General features: G+C 42.2%; 1 protein-coding gene across 20 annotated transcripts in view; it reads left to right on the top strand.

Annotated features, from left to right (window-relative positions):
- TGFBR3 (transforming growth factor beta receptor 3) overlaps positions 1–15,544 on the top strand; it is a 185,677-nt gene that overhangs the window by 163,789 nt on the left and 6,344 nt on the right. For 18 of the 20 annotated variants that reach the window (XR_003093613.1, XR_003093612.1, XR_003093610.1 and 15 more), the window contains exons 16-17: positions 8,093–8,134; positions 11,290–11,397. Coding sequence is in view for 6 of the 20 variants with exons in the window: in XM_006021813.3 (XP_006021875.1) it covers positions 8,093–8,134; positions 11,290–11,397 (150 nt within the window). In the remaining 14 variants the exon portion in view is untranslated. The remainder of the gene's footprint in view (positions 1–8,092; positions 8,135–11,289; positions 11,398–15,544) is intronic. The other 2 variants (XM_014519087.2, XM_025201862.1) reach the window with 1 other exon arrangement.

Below are 15,544 nucleotides of genomic sequence, written 5' to 3'. Positions count from 1 at the left end.
TGTGGACACAGGGACCCCAGCTGGGGTCTGCTCAACTTTCCCCCTGGCTGGCCACTCTCACGGCAGGGGACACGTCTAGAGCCAGCTGGTATGGCCCTGCGTTGCCCAGAGCTGGGGCTGTGGGGTTGAGCTGAGCCAGCCCACGGGTGCTGCTGAGGGTGGGCACGAAGGGGCTGGCCCAGGCTGGGCCACAGGGGTAGCACCCTTCCTAGCCGGCTGGGGCTTGGGCTGGGGCTGCAGAAGCTGTGCACCTGGATTTCTCCCAGCTCCCCGTGTCCAGGCCAGGCTGAGCCGTCATGGAGCCACAGCCGGCTGGGAAGGCCCTGCCCCCATCGCCCAGCCCAGGCTGGCCACTCTGCACCTGCCCTCAGCAGCACCTGCAGCCAGCCCTTGGATAGCGGGTTGGCCTGGGCTGGACTCCAGGTCAAGGCCCTTCCCAGCTGGCTGCGACTCTGACAGCCTGGCTCAGGACGTATGGGTGGTGGCTGGCTAGGCAGTGGCAATTAGGCAACACTGCTGCACCTGTGGGCAGGCGCCTTGGCAGCCTGGCTGGCTGTGAGAGATGAGTCCTTCGTGCCCACAGCTGCCTGGGCCAGCTCAGAAGCACCAGAAGGCCCAGAGCCCGGCAGCAGCCTGCCATGGAGGCTCATGCGCCTGCAGCCACTGCTGCCACACCCAGCAATCACCAGTTAATATCCAGATGACTTTTTTTTCTAAGCATCTGTCAACACCTTGTTCTCTTTCTATAGGCCACATTTGACTTGCTCAATGGCTGTGGTCTGTTCCTTTTCCTTGTTTACTACTCCAGAGCTTTGTGCTTAAATGCCTTCCCCTGGGAGCAGGGAAGCGTGGCATCTGACTAAGTAGGCTGTTACCTATGAAAGCATATGCCTTTCTGAACCAGTTAGTCTCTGCCATCCTGCCTCGGCCGTGTCTTCTGCCTGGGAACAAAAAGGTGCATACAGAAGTGCTCCGTGCATGTTTTACAACACTGTTCTTTAGAGCACTTTTTATAGCATTATAAAGTTACAGCACTCTTAAACATGATAGAAATGCTGGCGCGGGGAGCATACTCTGAGCCTTGCACTCTCCAGGCTAGGAGGCAGGGAGCACTCCACAGCCTCCTGGAGCTTCTCCACTAGTCAGAAATTTGACCAGCATTCAGAACTAATTTAAAGTGCTGTAGGTTGCTGAAGTGCTGTAAAATACAACACTTTAAATTTAATACTTCATTTAACAAGGGTTAATTTATAGCGCTGTACCGATTTTAAAGTACTGTACTGCTGTGCACTTCCATTAAGTCACGGCAATAAAGTGCTTTAAATAGCAAAAAAACAACTTCTGTACAAACCTAAAAGGTGGGAATTGGAAGTTGCTATATTCCTCCCTCTGCCTCTGATTTAAGAGCTCTGAAGAAAGTTAAGTGACACTGGACAAAAATAATTCTTTCATTTGTTAACTCCCAGATGACTTCTGAATATGGTTAGCCACCAGCTTGTGATGGGGACTGATCTTTTTTGATCAACAAGAGCACATCACGGCCCCAATCAGAGAAATACTGAAGTTGTATATTAAGAATGTTTTGCAGTTATGATCTATACAGGGCATCCAGCATCAGTGCTCTTCCTGCAGTACTTTTGCATTGCATGGTGCTGAAAGAAGCAGAGCTCTTTCCTACTTTTTCTAACATTTTTTCAGCTTTTTCTCTTGGAGGCTTTTCTTCAAATCTGCCTATGTTGTGTTCACTCTTCAACCTAATTGCCTATTTACATAACCTCACAATGGAGAACAGTTGGTTGTAACACTTACATGTGGAGGTGTTGTATTACTGTCTTTCACAAAAGCTCTTGCTCTTGGGAGCTGCTCCTCCAAGGTATTTTTGTTTGCTTTGCAGGTGCTTTGATGTTTTCCATTCAGACCTCTTGGGGGGAAAAGAATCATTAAGCCACTTCTTCTAGAAGCAGCCACTTCAGTTGCATTTTTTTTTACTTGAGAAATGAGAGTTATGTTTTTTGATAACCTCTATTTACAGTTTTTAACGCAAAATCAGTTTTTCACCTTTCAACATTTGTCTCAGAAGTGAGAACTTGAAGTCATATAAATTAACCAATTGTTTACATAGGCTGTGTCCTAAATCTTTAAAAGGGGGAGGAAATGTATGTCCTGGAACAAAGGCAGTCTGTAAAGCATTATCAGCTTTGCAACGAAGGTTTTAGAAAAATAGTTCTGGGCTTATTTATTAAGAGTGATGAGCTACTCTAAGGGGAATCTGACTGTTAGGACCAGGTGGATTAAGGACTTTTTTTTTAATGTTCTAGGCTCCTTGCCACTGCAGATTGAATGATTTCAGCAAAGTATTGTTCAGTTGTGTTGCAATCTAGCTGTAAACCTTCCCTCTGGATTCTATATATTTTTGATGCATCTTAAAATCTGCCCTGTACTGTGGCAACCAGTTGCTATATTCCTTTCAAAACCTTTGAGTGTAACTTGGAGGCATACTGTGCCAACGACATAGGGCAGTTTTTAATGTAAAGGATGATATGCTCCAACTACTTACACTTCTTCAGCCCTTGCCAGATAAAAGGGTGGAAGAGTAGGATGGGACATCAAATCTTGGTATCCTGTGCTGCAGTGCATAGCATGCTGCTTATTTACTAGTGTAGTGGAGAATAAAGCAGCCCTGGATCTCTACTCTTACACACGCTCGTACAATCTTGGCCTGGCACAGAATTAGTGAAACGTGTCCCTAAACTTTCATTTTTGAATCACCCGTTAATCCAGCCAAAATCAATACAGTCTTGACCAACAGCTTTCATTGTATGAATGTCTTTAAAGGACATTATCAGATAAGAGTTCCTATAGCTGTCTGACAGCTGGCTTTTGTCCAAACTGACTTGGAAAGGCTTCTACCCTGATGCTGACGTCAATGAGCCCCTTAGGCATGCTCCGTGGAATTCACTGATGTAATCCAGTTTGACCTTTGGGGTGGGGTGGAATGAGAGTTTTCGTGGTTGTACGTATGTGGGTTGTGTGATGGGGGAGGGAAGGACAGGGACCAAAATCGAGGGATTGCATTCTGCCAGTGAAAAGAAATCAGTCACTTTTCATTCTTTTCTTGTGTGATCTGGTTGTACTGGTTCCAGTTCCCAGAGGCCTGGAAAGCTTTGGAACTGGCTTCTCTGGCACCTGAATTATGATAGAAACGCACACTTTATCTAAACTATTTTGTGCATTTGTATTGATTATTTCTAGGGCCATGCAGCAAAATGATTTGGTGGTGTTTATCTTAGTGGCTCATTCAAGTGTAAACAGGCAATGAAAATAAGTTTCCCCCTCTTAAACATTCCTACATGGCCCATAGGCTATGCATTTGACATTCTTATGTCTCTGTGTCAATAAAGTGTTAGTTTTTGTACACTTAAGAAAATTTTTGTTTACATTTATAGTGTAGCAAATATAAACTAAAATACAATGTGCTCACTTCTGTCTCTAAGGAGGAAGTACAATTCCAGTACAAGTCACTGGGAGCTGTACCCATGTATGAAAAAATAGATTGGATCCAGTGGGACAGATCTTCAGTTGGTGTGAACTAATTGGTCATAGTTACCATTGAAGAAAACTGATTTATGCCTAAGTATATTAGTTGCAGGTCTGCTCCTTTATGTTTATGGAGACATGGAAAATATGAACTATTGTTACAGATTCTTGTGTGAAAATACTTCTTACCAGAGCCCCTCTGACAACAACAGCAAGGATGCGCATTGTAACGCATTCATAAAACAAAATACATGCATGTTATCTGTTTTTTAATTTTAGCTTGGCAATTTAATTAGAAGATTTTAATGGCTGTACTTGGAGATCAAAATCTTCCATTTGTTACATGCAAGGCCGTTTGAACTTTCTCAATGCTTTCCAGAGAGTCAAAAGATGGGGATCAGAAATCCTTTAACTTTAGTGCTGCAGTGCGTGCTTTTTAGTGTTTAAACAGCTTCTAGTACCATGGAGCTTTGCTAGGGGACATAAGCAACAACTGTTTCTGTTTAACTCAGCACGTTAGCCCATGTTTTATAAAATTCTTTTTTTTGCACAGATTAAATCCACAAAAAATTAAAGGCAAATATTTAATGTAAATATGGTACAATTAAAACTGTGTGTGTGGGCCTTATCCTGAACTCTCCCCTCATGCAGATCTCCCTGATTAATGTATTCTGTTGGGAATGAGTAAACTGTAGAACTAAAGTTCATTTTTCAGCAAATGGATTTACATTCTGAGCTCTTGTCCCCTCTTGGGCTACGGACAAACTTTCAAAAAGCCTGAGGCTGAGTTGATTCAATCTTTGCAGGTTAGTCTAACCTGGATAAGCTAAATCACTTTGTAACTGCACAGACATCCCAGAAATGCAGGCACATGCCTGCAGTGGCTCAGTCTAGAAGCTGGGGGGCACTAGAGCAGCCCTCCCTTCCCTTCCACAGTAATGAGCTGAGGGGGGTGTGGCCAGGCCCAGCAGGATGCTCTGTTTAGCCCAGCAGGGAATTGATAATAGTGTTGATCACTTCTAACTCATTGTTTATTAAGAAAACAAGAGAGGGACATTACCAGCTACCTATTGATTCTACCTAGCTAATACACAGATACCTCAGCAAGGCGGAGGGGAGGGGGGAATTCCACTTGCAGCCAGAGAACAAAGGGGAGGGGCCAGCCCTCCTGTGGAGCAGAGAGCCTCGCTTAGCCCAGAGAGCATGCTGAGATGCTGGGGGTGTCTGGTTTATCTTAAACCCGCAAGGGGTCTGGGACAGATATTGCATAAATCAGTTTGACCCAAATCGGTTAAGTTTGATACTACATTCAACCATGTTTATCTCAAACCGGTTTCAGCCATTTTCTAATTGGTTTATGTGCACTGAACATCTGTTCTGTTACAGGTTTAAACCAGTTTCTGATCACTTAAACCGGTTTATATGTAATGCCTGTCCCTAGCTGGTGTTTAGAGCTTTATGTGCTACCTCAATCTATTACTTAATTTAGACATTTTTTCTTTGTAAAGAATACAGAGTCTTTGTATAAAGACAAGCTAGATTTATGTTGATTTGTTAGGAGACAATATTGTGATAGAATATTTTGTTGTATTGTAGGTGATCTAGTCTGACTGTGGCATGAACGAAGCGTGCTCCCGGGGGCTGGGGGCATGGTGACCACCTGCAGGCGGCGGCAGCGGTGTCAGTGCCAGGGGCATGGCCACAATGAGCAGGGAGCTCCCACAGGTGGGGGTGGGGGTGGCAAGAGCTGACTAGCAACCACTTGCAGACACCGCCATTGGCATCATCCCACCAATGGACTGTGGGATGTTTGATGGAACTCTTCCAAGAATATTGCAGATTTCAGGCATAATGTACAATAGAACACTAACAACATATCTTTGTCATTATGCAGCTTTTCCCCAATGAATCAAATGGCCACTTTCTGAATGTTGCTTGCCAATGTTGGCTAATACAGTGATTCCTTAAAATGTGGAAAAGAAATTGCACTGCACTACTAAATAAGAGAATTTGCATCTCAGAGATGTCAGGTTACCATTTCCTTTGATGTGGAACAGGCTAGCTTTCATTGCAGCAAGCCATGTTATTGGAACTATTCCTATTACATTTGCTCTGTAAGCCAAGTGAAGAAGCTTGTAGGCTTGATGTTTTGGGAGCTAGAACAAATTGTTCAATGTGGTGATGTCTGTTTTTTTTCACTGTACGTCATGCACAACTCCCACTGACTGTAATATGTTCTGGGGCTGTGCATCTAGAGGAAAAATCAATGACAATATAAATACATAAACCCCATTAATTTTGCATTACAGGTTTTACAAACTCACTTCTTCAGCTTTATATACCAGATCCCAATGAAATCTCCTAAAACCAAACGGTATCAGAAGTGTTGCATTCTATTTCTCTTGACACTTTGGCATCCTTACATCACATTTGTTTTTGGCAGAATAAGAATTAAAGGCATATAGATAAAGCCCATTGTATTCTGTGAAATTCATGTTCTTTGTTGTAAAATCTGTCTCATTTCACTGTTCAAATTATATGAGGGATGGAAAAATTGATTTTTTTTATCGGTGAGGAGAACAAAGTCACAGAAAAAGGTCAAGTGAGTGACAAACATTTTTTTCTGTACAAAGATATAGAATGTGCGTTAGTACTTTAGTGCTTCCACGTGCTTCAGTTGGAGTTGGCTGCTAATACATTAAAATTACGCACCTTTTCCTGGACCTCAAAGACACTCTCCTCTCTTGTGTTGCACAAACCTCTACTGAGCAATCCACTTTAAAATCCATTGGAGAGGAACTGGATGACTTGGTGGAGGATTGTAATGTGATACAGAGCTTATCATTAACTGGCAACCTTGTTCTCTGGGGAGAGGCCAATGACAGAATGAGTATGGAAAACTAATTTCTGTTTCACTTCAGGAGGCATTTAGTTCAAGGCTAGGATATACTAACTGAGCATGTGGACAGTCTTGTAGTACCATTATGTATATTCAAACATTCTGAGAAGATTAAGGCTGAGACTAAAGTAATTGTACTCAGTGCAATATATACTCCAAAATAGATGAATGAAAATGCTTTTTAAAAAAACAGGAATTAAATTCTTAAGCTCACAAAAATAATCCTGAACCCTTTCCCAGTTCTCACATCAATGTTTTAACCTGCTTGTCTAGTTCACCTAAGAAAGATGATGTACAGAAGATAACCACATGTTAAACTACATCACTGTATTTTTTCTACTGGTAAATAAACACGACTTTGGATATTGCAGGCACATGTTTCTAATGATCTAGTAGAATTTTGGCCCTTTGATCCAATGGGTTGTTTAGGGTAGTTAATTAAGTGGCATCTTAAGAGGCTCTAAACTGTAGTTGTTGCTTAGCAGTACTTTATTAGTTTTCTCACTGTATTGTTTATCCAGTAATTTTCTTTGGAAAATTTCCAGTAATTTTATTTGGTAGTTCCAAATATCTTTTGGAACTACCAAAATGTCTCTTCCATCTATAGCAAAGTTGATTTCAGTCTCTTTTTTTTTTTTTTTTGAAGATAGAGATGTTAAGTACCTCATCACATTTCATAGCAGAAGCATCCAATACATTTAGACATGCCAGAATTGAGATGATATGCATTAGTAGCTGGGTTGTCCAGAGGTAAACCATGGCTTACAATGCAGGATATTTAATTATAATAATAGCCTGGATCTTTGGCTTTTGTGTTGGCATAAGTAGTTGGGGAAGTAGGTGTCTCTTGACATTTGTCTTAGTAAGTTCTGCCACAGTGATACCAGTCATGTATATAATGGAGAGAAGAGAAGCCAAACAAGAGAAAGTAGGGGAGACTGCATTTTTAAAGACCAAATTTTCCCTATTTTTCTAGTGAATGCTCCTGATAATATTTTGATATTATTTCAAAGAATAATATCTTTATTATCATGGCTATGATCTTTATCTTTCAGTATAAATAACAAGAAGAGAGAGCATTAGCTAATAATTTACATTGTGTTTTGTTGTGTGTGTATAGCATGGATCAAAATATATGGATGTAAACTGGTCAAAATGAGGCCCATTGTACCTGGAGGCAGCCTTCCTTAGAAGTAAAAGGGGAATAGTTGGCTGTTACAATGATTTAATATGTTAGTGCCCCATGACTGAAGATTGGTGAGTAGTTGGATGAATGTGGTAATCTCAAAGCAACCTTAGTAATCAGTGCTCTAAAGAGCTTTGCACTGGGATAATGAGTTACTGTAAGTCAGAATTGATGACAACTGGGTGGAGAAGTTTGTGCAGCACCTGCCAGCAGCGCATAGCATGCTGAATGCACTCTACAATGGCGATGTTCTTCAGAAGGATAATCAAGATACAAATGGAATTTTTATGAACTAATCCAGGTCAGTCGATTCTGACTGGATTTCCTGAAATTCCTAGTTTTTAAAATTACACACTATTTAAAGACTTTCTCAGGATGCAGTGCTGAAGATGGCTTGTCTTGTCCTGCATGCAGGGCATAATTATTGATTTGATTGATTGACTGTTTGTTTGTTTGTTTATTTTAAACAGGCCCACTCCCTTCCAATCCCAAAGTGAGTGGACCACAGCCACGTAAGTCATTCATATGTCGGCCCTTTAAGTCTGAAGCCATTGTCTAGCAAGTGATCAATTAATAAAGAGAATTATCCTAAAGCTTTTGAAGATAGAGTACTTGTTCTAAATTCTAGAGCAGAAAAGAATTAAGTCTGTGGCTGTCAGCACTGGAGATATTCCCACTAATTTTGAGAGATAGGAATTCAGCACGTGAGTGTAGAAATTAGTATGTGCAATTGCAGCTCTCCAGCATCCAAGAAAACCCACAGCTGTGATAAAATGTCGGACCAGTGACTTTCAGTCTTTGTGAGATCTTTTCTCAAAATGGGTATCGGGACTATGCAGCACTTGGAGATGGGAGGAAAAGAAAAATGATAGTAGACAGGTGAAAACACAAAGAGAAGACTGGAAAGTGAGGCTGGAAAAGGTAGGAGGGGGACAGAGCAGGGAAAGTGAATGGAAAGAGTCCTTTTCTTGTCTGGGGTCTAGACAAGACACTCAGGATAGCCAAGAAATAGTAAATTATACTTCCTTCTGCCCCCTACCCCAAGCTTTCTGCAACTCTTGCTTATTAGTAAACTCCCTATTCAGAGGAGAAGATAATGCAGTTGTAAAAAACACAACTCAGTTTAATGGACACTTAAACTTCAGATATCAGCAAGAAACAGTTCAGAAAGGAATCCATGGCAGAAACAGGAGATAACCCCTCTGAGCTGCTACCTGGCTGCTCTTGCAATTGCAAATCTGCCTGTGAATTCTCAGAAAGGCATTGTGAAAAGCTACCTCAGGAAGGTTACCAGATTTTCAGTTTTAAAAAAGAGGACACCTATCAGGGAGTGGAGTGGGTAATATGATTTTGGGGGGGGGGCAGCGATATGCCTGTGCCCTGCCCCTCACTCCCAAGCCATACCCCCCAGCCCTGCTGCTGCCCCTTACTCCCAACCCACAGTACCACATTCCCCAGACCATGCTGGTACCCCTCACTGCCAACCTGCAGCCCCCTGGTCCCCGCTGGTGCCTCTCACTCCTGACCTGTAATCCCCTGCCCTCCTAGCCTTGCCAGTGCCCTTCACTCCTGACCTGCACCCCCTTGTTCCCCCTAGTCCTACAGTGTCTCCTGGCTGCCCTGCCCCTGCGAGCCCAGGCACTGGCCCTGGTGCTGCTGGCCCAGTCATGCAGCTCCCTGCTGCCCCCAAAGGGCCCCCCTGCCCCCTTTCCCTGCTGGAGGGGCAGGTGCCTCCCCTGTCCTGCCACAGCTCCAGCTCCAATACCTGGACACCATGCTTCCCTCAGTGCCGACAGGCACCCGCCCCCTCACACGTCATCCCCTCCACGCGCACACGTGCAGTCCCGCAGCCCTGGCCCTCCAACCCCTGCCCCCCACAGACTTACCTGCATGCAGCTTCTGGGCCTGGTCCTATCACCATGTGATGCCCCTGCCTCCAATCAACCTCTCCCTGCTCCCCCCAGTCCCAAGCAGCTCCATGCTAGGGCAAACCAGGAAGGGCCAGGAAAAACTTAATTGTTGAGCAGAGCAAAATCCCAGGCATTATTTGATATTTTAAAAAACTGTCCATGCAAAGAAGGGAGGAACCAAAAAGAGAACATATCCTGGAAAGCTCAGACGTATGGTAACCCTACTTCAGCAGGCTCTGGTGTCTTAAAGGTACCATACTCAAATGAATGCACAAATTTAGCACCAAGAGAATTGTTCTGAGGAACAGAAGATAATACTGATGCTGCTACCTGCCTCCTACAGGGGCTTTTGTTGGGTGGAAGAAGGCTTGTGATGGGAAGAGAGAAAGTGATGGATGTGTTCATAGGAAGCTAGATAGAAAGAAATTGCACTGGGAGATGCAGTGGCTGAATCAGTGCATTCCCTAGCTATCCTTCTTCAAGTCTCCTCATCAATCAGCACAGACCTAGGCATGAATCAGGAACTGTATTCAGTTTTTTTCCATTACCTGCCCAATTATTAAAATGTTATTCAGTAGCTTACAATATTTAATGTGCTTACTGGGAGACATTAGTCACAGAAGAAAAATTACCCCCCCCAAATTGATGCAGTAGAAGAACAACACTGAGGTGTTACTGATCAAAAAGGAATAAAATACAAAGGCTAGAGTTTGCTCTAATTGGGTAATTAACATTCAGAACAATGCATATAGGAACCAGATACAATATCATATAAATTGTACTTAATAAAGATCCTCTTGCCTAGCAACTGATTTTTTTTTTTTCTTTCTATTTTTGTGATCTGGAGTTAATTTCAGTTATTACAGACACTGCCAAATATGAAAAAACAATTGCTTCTATTTATGTTTTTGCTGACTTTTTTGTTGGCTTCACTTTTCACTTAACAGCAGTTCCGGTCTCCACCTACATATAGAGCTAAAGTTGCAAAGAATATGGAGGAAAGTTGGCTTAAGTGGCAGGACATGTGAATCCAAGGGATCTTTTACTAACACATCACAGGTTTTTTAAAACCACATTAAAGTTAAACTGGTATTTAATTTAAAACAAAGAATAATTAACAACAAATGTTTGTTTAATTCTGAGCAGGGGTTCTGTTGAGCTGGAACTTGGTTTGTGACAGAGCAGTTTAATAAACTAAAGCAAGTCTTCATGCTCACCTCTGGCAGTCTGCGCATAGTCTTTCCTTACTCAGTGGGTGCATCTACATGTGCAATTAATGTGAAGGAATAAGCTCCAGAGCAGTTTGAGCCAGAGTCAGCTGCTCCCAGGTGCAGCATCTACACATACAGCTGGGACAGCAGCAATTTGAGCCAGAGCTAACCAGGTGCAACTTATGCCCCTGGTCAGTGTCTACACTTGCATTTCAGTGTGGTAAAGTACCATGCTGTAAAATAGTAGTTTCCCCAACAGTACTATGCTATGTTAATTAGTTTACTGCACTCTAATACTGGCACACATGTAGATGGGTTATAAACCATTATTGCAGAGCTAATTAGACTACTCTACAGTAAAGTGCATATGTAGATGCACCCAGTGTGTTCCATAGCATCCTGTTTGTCTAAGTGATGTCCAATTAAATACAAAAAAAGTAAAAGACATCTGTGTGAGAATGGCAGGGAAAATTTTTACAATCACTTTTCAGCCTTGAAAATGGGAGAACTGGATTTTTATGTTGTTTTTTTTTTTTTAATTTGTAGCTGTTTTCTATGGCCTGGACACTCTGACTGTTGTGGGCATCGCCTTTGCAGCATTTGTGATTGGAGCACTGCTGACAGGAGCATTGTGGTTTATCTACTCACATACAGGTTAGTAGGATTTTTCACTGGCTTCCTCATGCGTGTGAGGCATAGCAGCCTCTGTGTGTGATGCATGATAGGTTGGGAAGGGAACATGGTGGAACACTAAGGTAGGAAACAGAAAGCAGAGCAGCAGAGTAGGCAGGGGGCACAAGGCAGGGAGCAGAACGTAGACAAGCAGATCAAGTAAGGAGCACAGGTAGGGAGCAGAAGGCAGAATGGCCAATCGGGCACCCAAAGGGGATGAAAGCAGCACTCTGGGAAGATATGGGGTTTAAATTGTGGCACACCTGCCTAAAAGGTTGGCTACTACTCTGCTATAAAGCATGTCACAAGGTAGGATCTAAGGGCACAGCCAGAAGTGCCCATTTTTGCCCAATCTGGTCACAGAAAGCCGTCTATGGATGTGACCAAGCATAAGTGCATAGCTGCAGACCACTTCAAAAATGGCCAATAGGGTGAAAATCTGAACCCTCGTTGTATGAGTGTTCAGATGAAGACATTTCAAAACGGCCTCTTCTGTAACTTGTGTCTGCACTGCCTGCCAGCCTGTCACTGTTTTCAGAATGGGGTGGTGGGAAGGGAGCAGGGGGAGTTCACTGTGGGGTTTTTTCAGTCCCCACTGGAGGGTGGGGTGGGAGTATTGGACCCCCGCCCCCCCCAAGGTGTGAGGGCTCCAATTCACCCACCCCACCCCACCCCACCCTCCAAGGCTGTCTGGGAAACCCTAGAACAGGCTCCCTCTGCTCCCTTTCCTCCCTCCCATTCTGAAACCAGGACTGGCTGGCAGAAAGCTGGCGGGAAGGAGGGGGCTGTTGCAAACCAGCTGCAGGCTCACAGCCAGCTGCTAGATTCCCCTCCCCTCTGGAATCAACAGTGAATTTCTGTTTGGTCTGGGGAATTGTTGCAACTCAGAACGCTTCCTACAAAAGGTTCTGTTATAGCAGAGAGCTGCACTTCTGTCTGCGCCCTCAGGCTTAGGAACTGAGTCTCAGTATTCTTCATTAATGTCCATGTCCTCCCTAAGCTGTTTTCCAGCAATTCTCCACAGCAGACTTAAGGTGACTGTCATATATCTAGATCTCTCTGCCTAGCAGGAGATATCATTTGCTTTGCTATGGGTTTATGGGTTATAAATCAAAAGATTTTCCATCGCTGAACCTGAAAAGTTATGTGGTATCTTGGAACTGCATTAAGTTGTTTTGTGACTCGTGCCATGGCCAGTAATGATTCTGTGACTGGTATATAGTTAAGAACTCTGTTAATAAGTCAACTAAAATAGAATGCATTAAATCATTTTAGTTACTAAGCTTAGGCAGATGTGACTCTTACTAAAGCTGTAATGAGTAGATCCAGTGAATCAGAGTGCCATATTTACATAAACTTTTCTGACTACAGATGCAGTTCAGAATGTTTCCTGGGCTTGATCTATGCACGCAATTTTCACTGGTTTAACTAAAAAAATTCTTGATTTTACAAAATTACATTTAATAGAAATCACTTAGCTCATTTAAGTGTGTTCAAATAAAAGCTTGCATTGGTTTAACAAAATCTAATAGTTTTAGCTTTAGTTGAAATAAAACAGTCTTTGAGTACTCCCATCCAAGAAAGCCAGATTAATAGAGAAGTATCCCAGCAGGAGAAGTGGGAAACACAAGAGGTTTTCAGTCACCAGGCTTTTCAGTTGCTTTATCTGGTTTCTTCACTTCTACAGGAGCTGGTAGTGCATCAGACATGAGGTTAGCCAGTCCAGAGGCTGTTGTATGTTAGACTTGCCTCATTTGCATGTAGGTTGCTGCAGAGCCTAGAATCTTTATAGCACACTTTGTCCTGAGCTACAGGCCTGTAACAAAATACACATGGGGACAGAATATACAAACATTTAGGTCAGTCTTACACTGCTCCTAGGCCACGGAAATTCTTTCCTTGCCTGCTGTAAATTCCTCACAGCTTCTAAATGCCATAGGAGTGTGTATGGCCCAGAATGTGGCCCTGTGTACTCAAAGCTGCTGTACTGGTGGATGTTGAATCTCCCTTAATGTACAGAATCATCCATATATGCATGTGTTGCATTCCAAATGTCAAGTATGTTAACTTTATTGTATTAAAAAATAGCAGCAATGACACAAGAGTCCAGAAATACAATAGTCAAGGGACATTGGGAAGCTGACATAATAAATCCTTCAAAAAATGGGATTTGGACTAATTCCATTAAGTTAAGTACAGTAACAAACTACATCAGTCATACTTACCATATGCAACTAGAAAGTGGGGCAGCTGTTCTATTTTCTCTCTCAAGCATTGAGGAAAAATAATGGAAAGTGTAAGAAGAAAGAATAAGTGGGAAGAAAAGAAAGGAAGCAGATGCTACAATTCATGGAATCAGAAACTTAAAAATCTGATATTGAAAAATAAGGTCAAAGGGTCCCCTCTCTCTGTTCACATTTTTCCCCCTTGTAGTCGCTTGTACCCACAAAGTGGAGTTAAACTGCTAGGAACTGCCTTGATAGCACAAACCCTTAGGTAGAGTTCTGACATTCTTCAATGGAAGGCTATAAGATTTTCTGAAGGCATTTTAGATAGGAAAAAAATAAGTGTGCAAATCATAATTGGGACTTAGTTCATGTAAGGCTTTGTCTACACATTCATCTTAAGGAGTTGTTAACTCTAGACCCAAAAGATAATTTCAAATGAAGAGAGAGCATAAACTAGATGGAATTTAACATTAAAGTAACACAGAAGTGCTGTCACTGGTTGTATGCATTTGTTTTCGTTATTTAAAGCAACAAAAACCCATACACTTTTAAAAAATGGGCTGAAATTGCTGCAAAATTTCCACCAGAAACCCAAACAAACTAGGGACTTTATTGCAGAATATGGGTTCAGCTTGACATGGAGTGCCCAGTGTTTTGGAAGAAGAGGTAAAGTTGCCAGTCTGGGCACTGAGAGGAGATCCAATCTGCTTCTCAGCTAAAGGCTCTCTATTTTAGCCTATTTTTCCAATCTGCTAAAGAACTTGATTCAGCTGTCCACTATAGCATGACATCCATCTGGCAAGGATCCAAGGATAAAGGGGGTAAACAGATCTAGGAGTATCAAATAGTTTTTACCTGAGTCTCATAAGGAGAGGTAAAAAATCTTGAAATGCTGCTTGTGTGCAGTAGACTATGAAAATATCCTCCCCTGTTAAAAAAAAAAAAAAAAAAAAAATTCTCCAAGTGAATAAACCATCATATTTAAGGCTTAAATACAAAGGACATGGAGCATCTTGATAACTTATTAGACTTTGCTAAACTTAAACCAAACAGTTTCAAACCCAGCATTATGTGTTGCATACACATCAGCCATCTAATCCTTTTAGAAAGTATTATTTTTGTTCTTCTCTGGACAGTGCTTCAAGCTAATAGGATATTTTTTTCCAAAACTGTGGAAGTTGAAAAGGCACCCTTCTGTTTTTTTTGGGTTTTTTGTTGTTTTTTTTTAATGGTATCCGATTAAAATAAACTGACATTGCAACCAATTATATTTGGCAAATGGAGATAGAAAAGCAAACATTCAGACTTCCTGGACAGGGAGTACTACTGGCAGTCTTCCTAAGTGTGAATAATAAAGTACATGTTGTTGCATTCAGATGGGTAAAGAGCTTGTTTACTGTCAATAGATGGGAGATGTCCATTTGGAATAGCTGTGGTGCACAAACATTAGAAATATGAAGCTGTGTACATAAGGTCAGCGCTAAAGGCTGTTGTATTAAGCACATTTTACCCTATGGTTACTTGCCTCCTATTTATAAATTATTTTTATACATTTTTTTTTTATTTCAATTTATCAAGGGGTTAAGAAAATAAAATAGAGGCACTCTGCTAGTCCAGGTACCGTATATTTGTGGGTTCTGTTCATAGTCTCATGGAGACCTGGATGCTTCCATTGAAAGGGATAAGATAATCTACTGGTTTCTCTTCGACATATGATTATCTGTTTGTGTACCAGAGGACTGCCATTTCTCCTTGAGAAATGGGGAGTCAAAGAGGAACTGAAATGAGAGAGGAAGCTTACCACTGAGGCAAAGTGCTATATCCCCCAAAGTGGAAAGCAGATGAGGCATTTTCTAGAATTGGGGAGGGGAGGGAATAATAGTGTGATTTTTGGCTCTGGA

Source organism: Alligator sinensis, unplaced genomic scaffold (genome assembly GCF_000455745.1).
Source record: "Alligator sinensis unplaced genomic scaffold, ASM45574v1 scaffold199_1, whole genome shotgun sequence".
In the NCBI taxonomy this organism is placed as follows: Eukaryota; Metazoa; Chordata; order Crocodylia; family Alligatoridae; genus Alligator; species Alligator sinensis.
The sequence above is the reverse complement of the archived record's forward strand: the minus strand, read 5'-3'. Positions and strand labels throughout refer to the sequence as shown.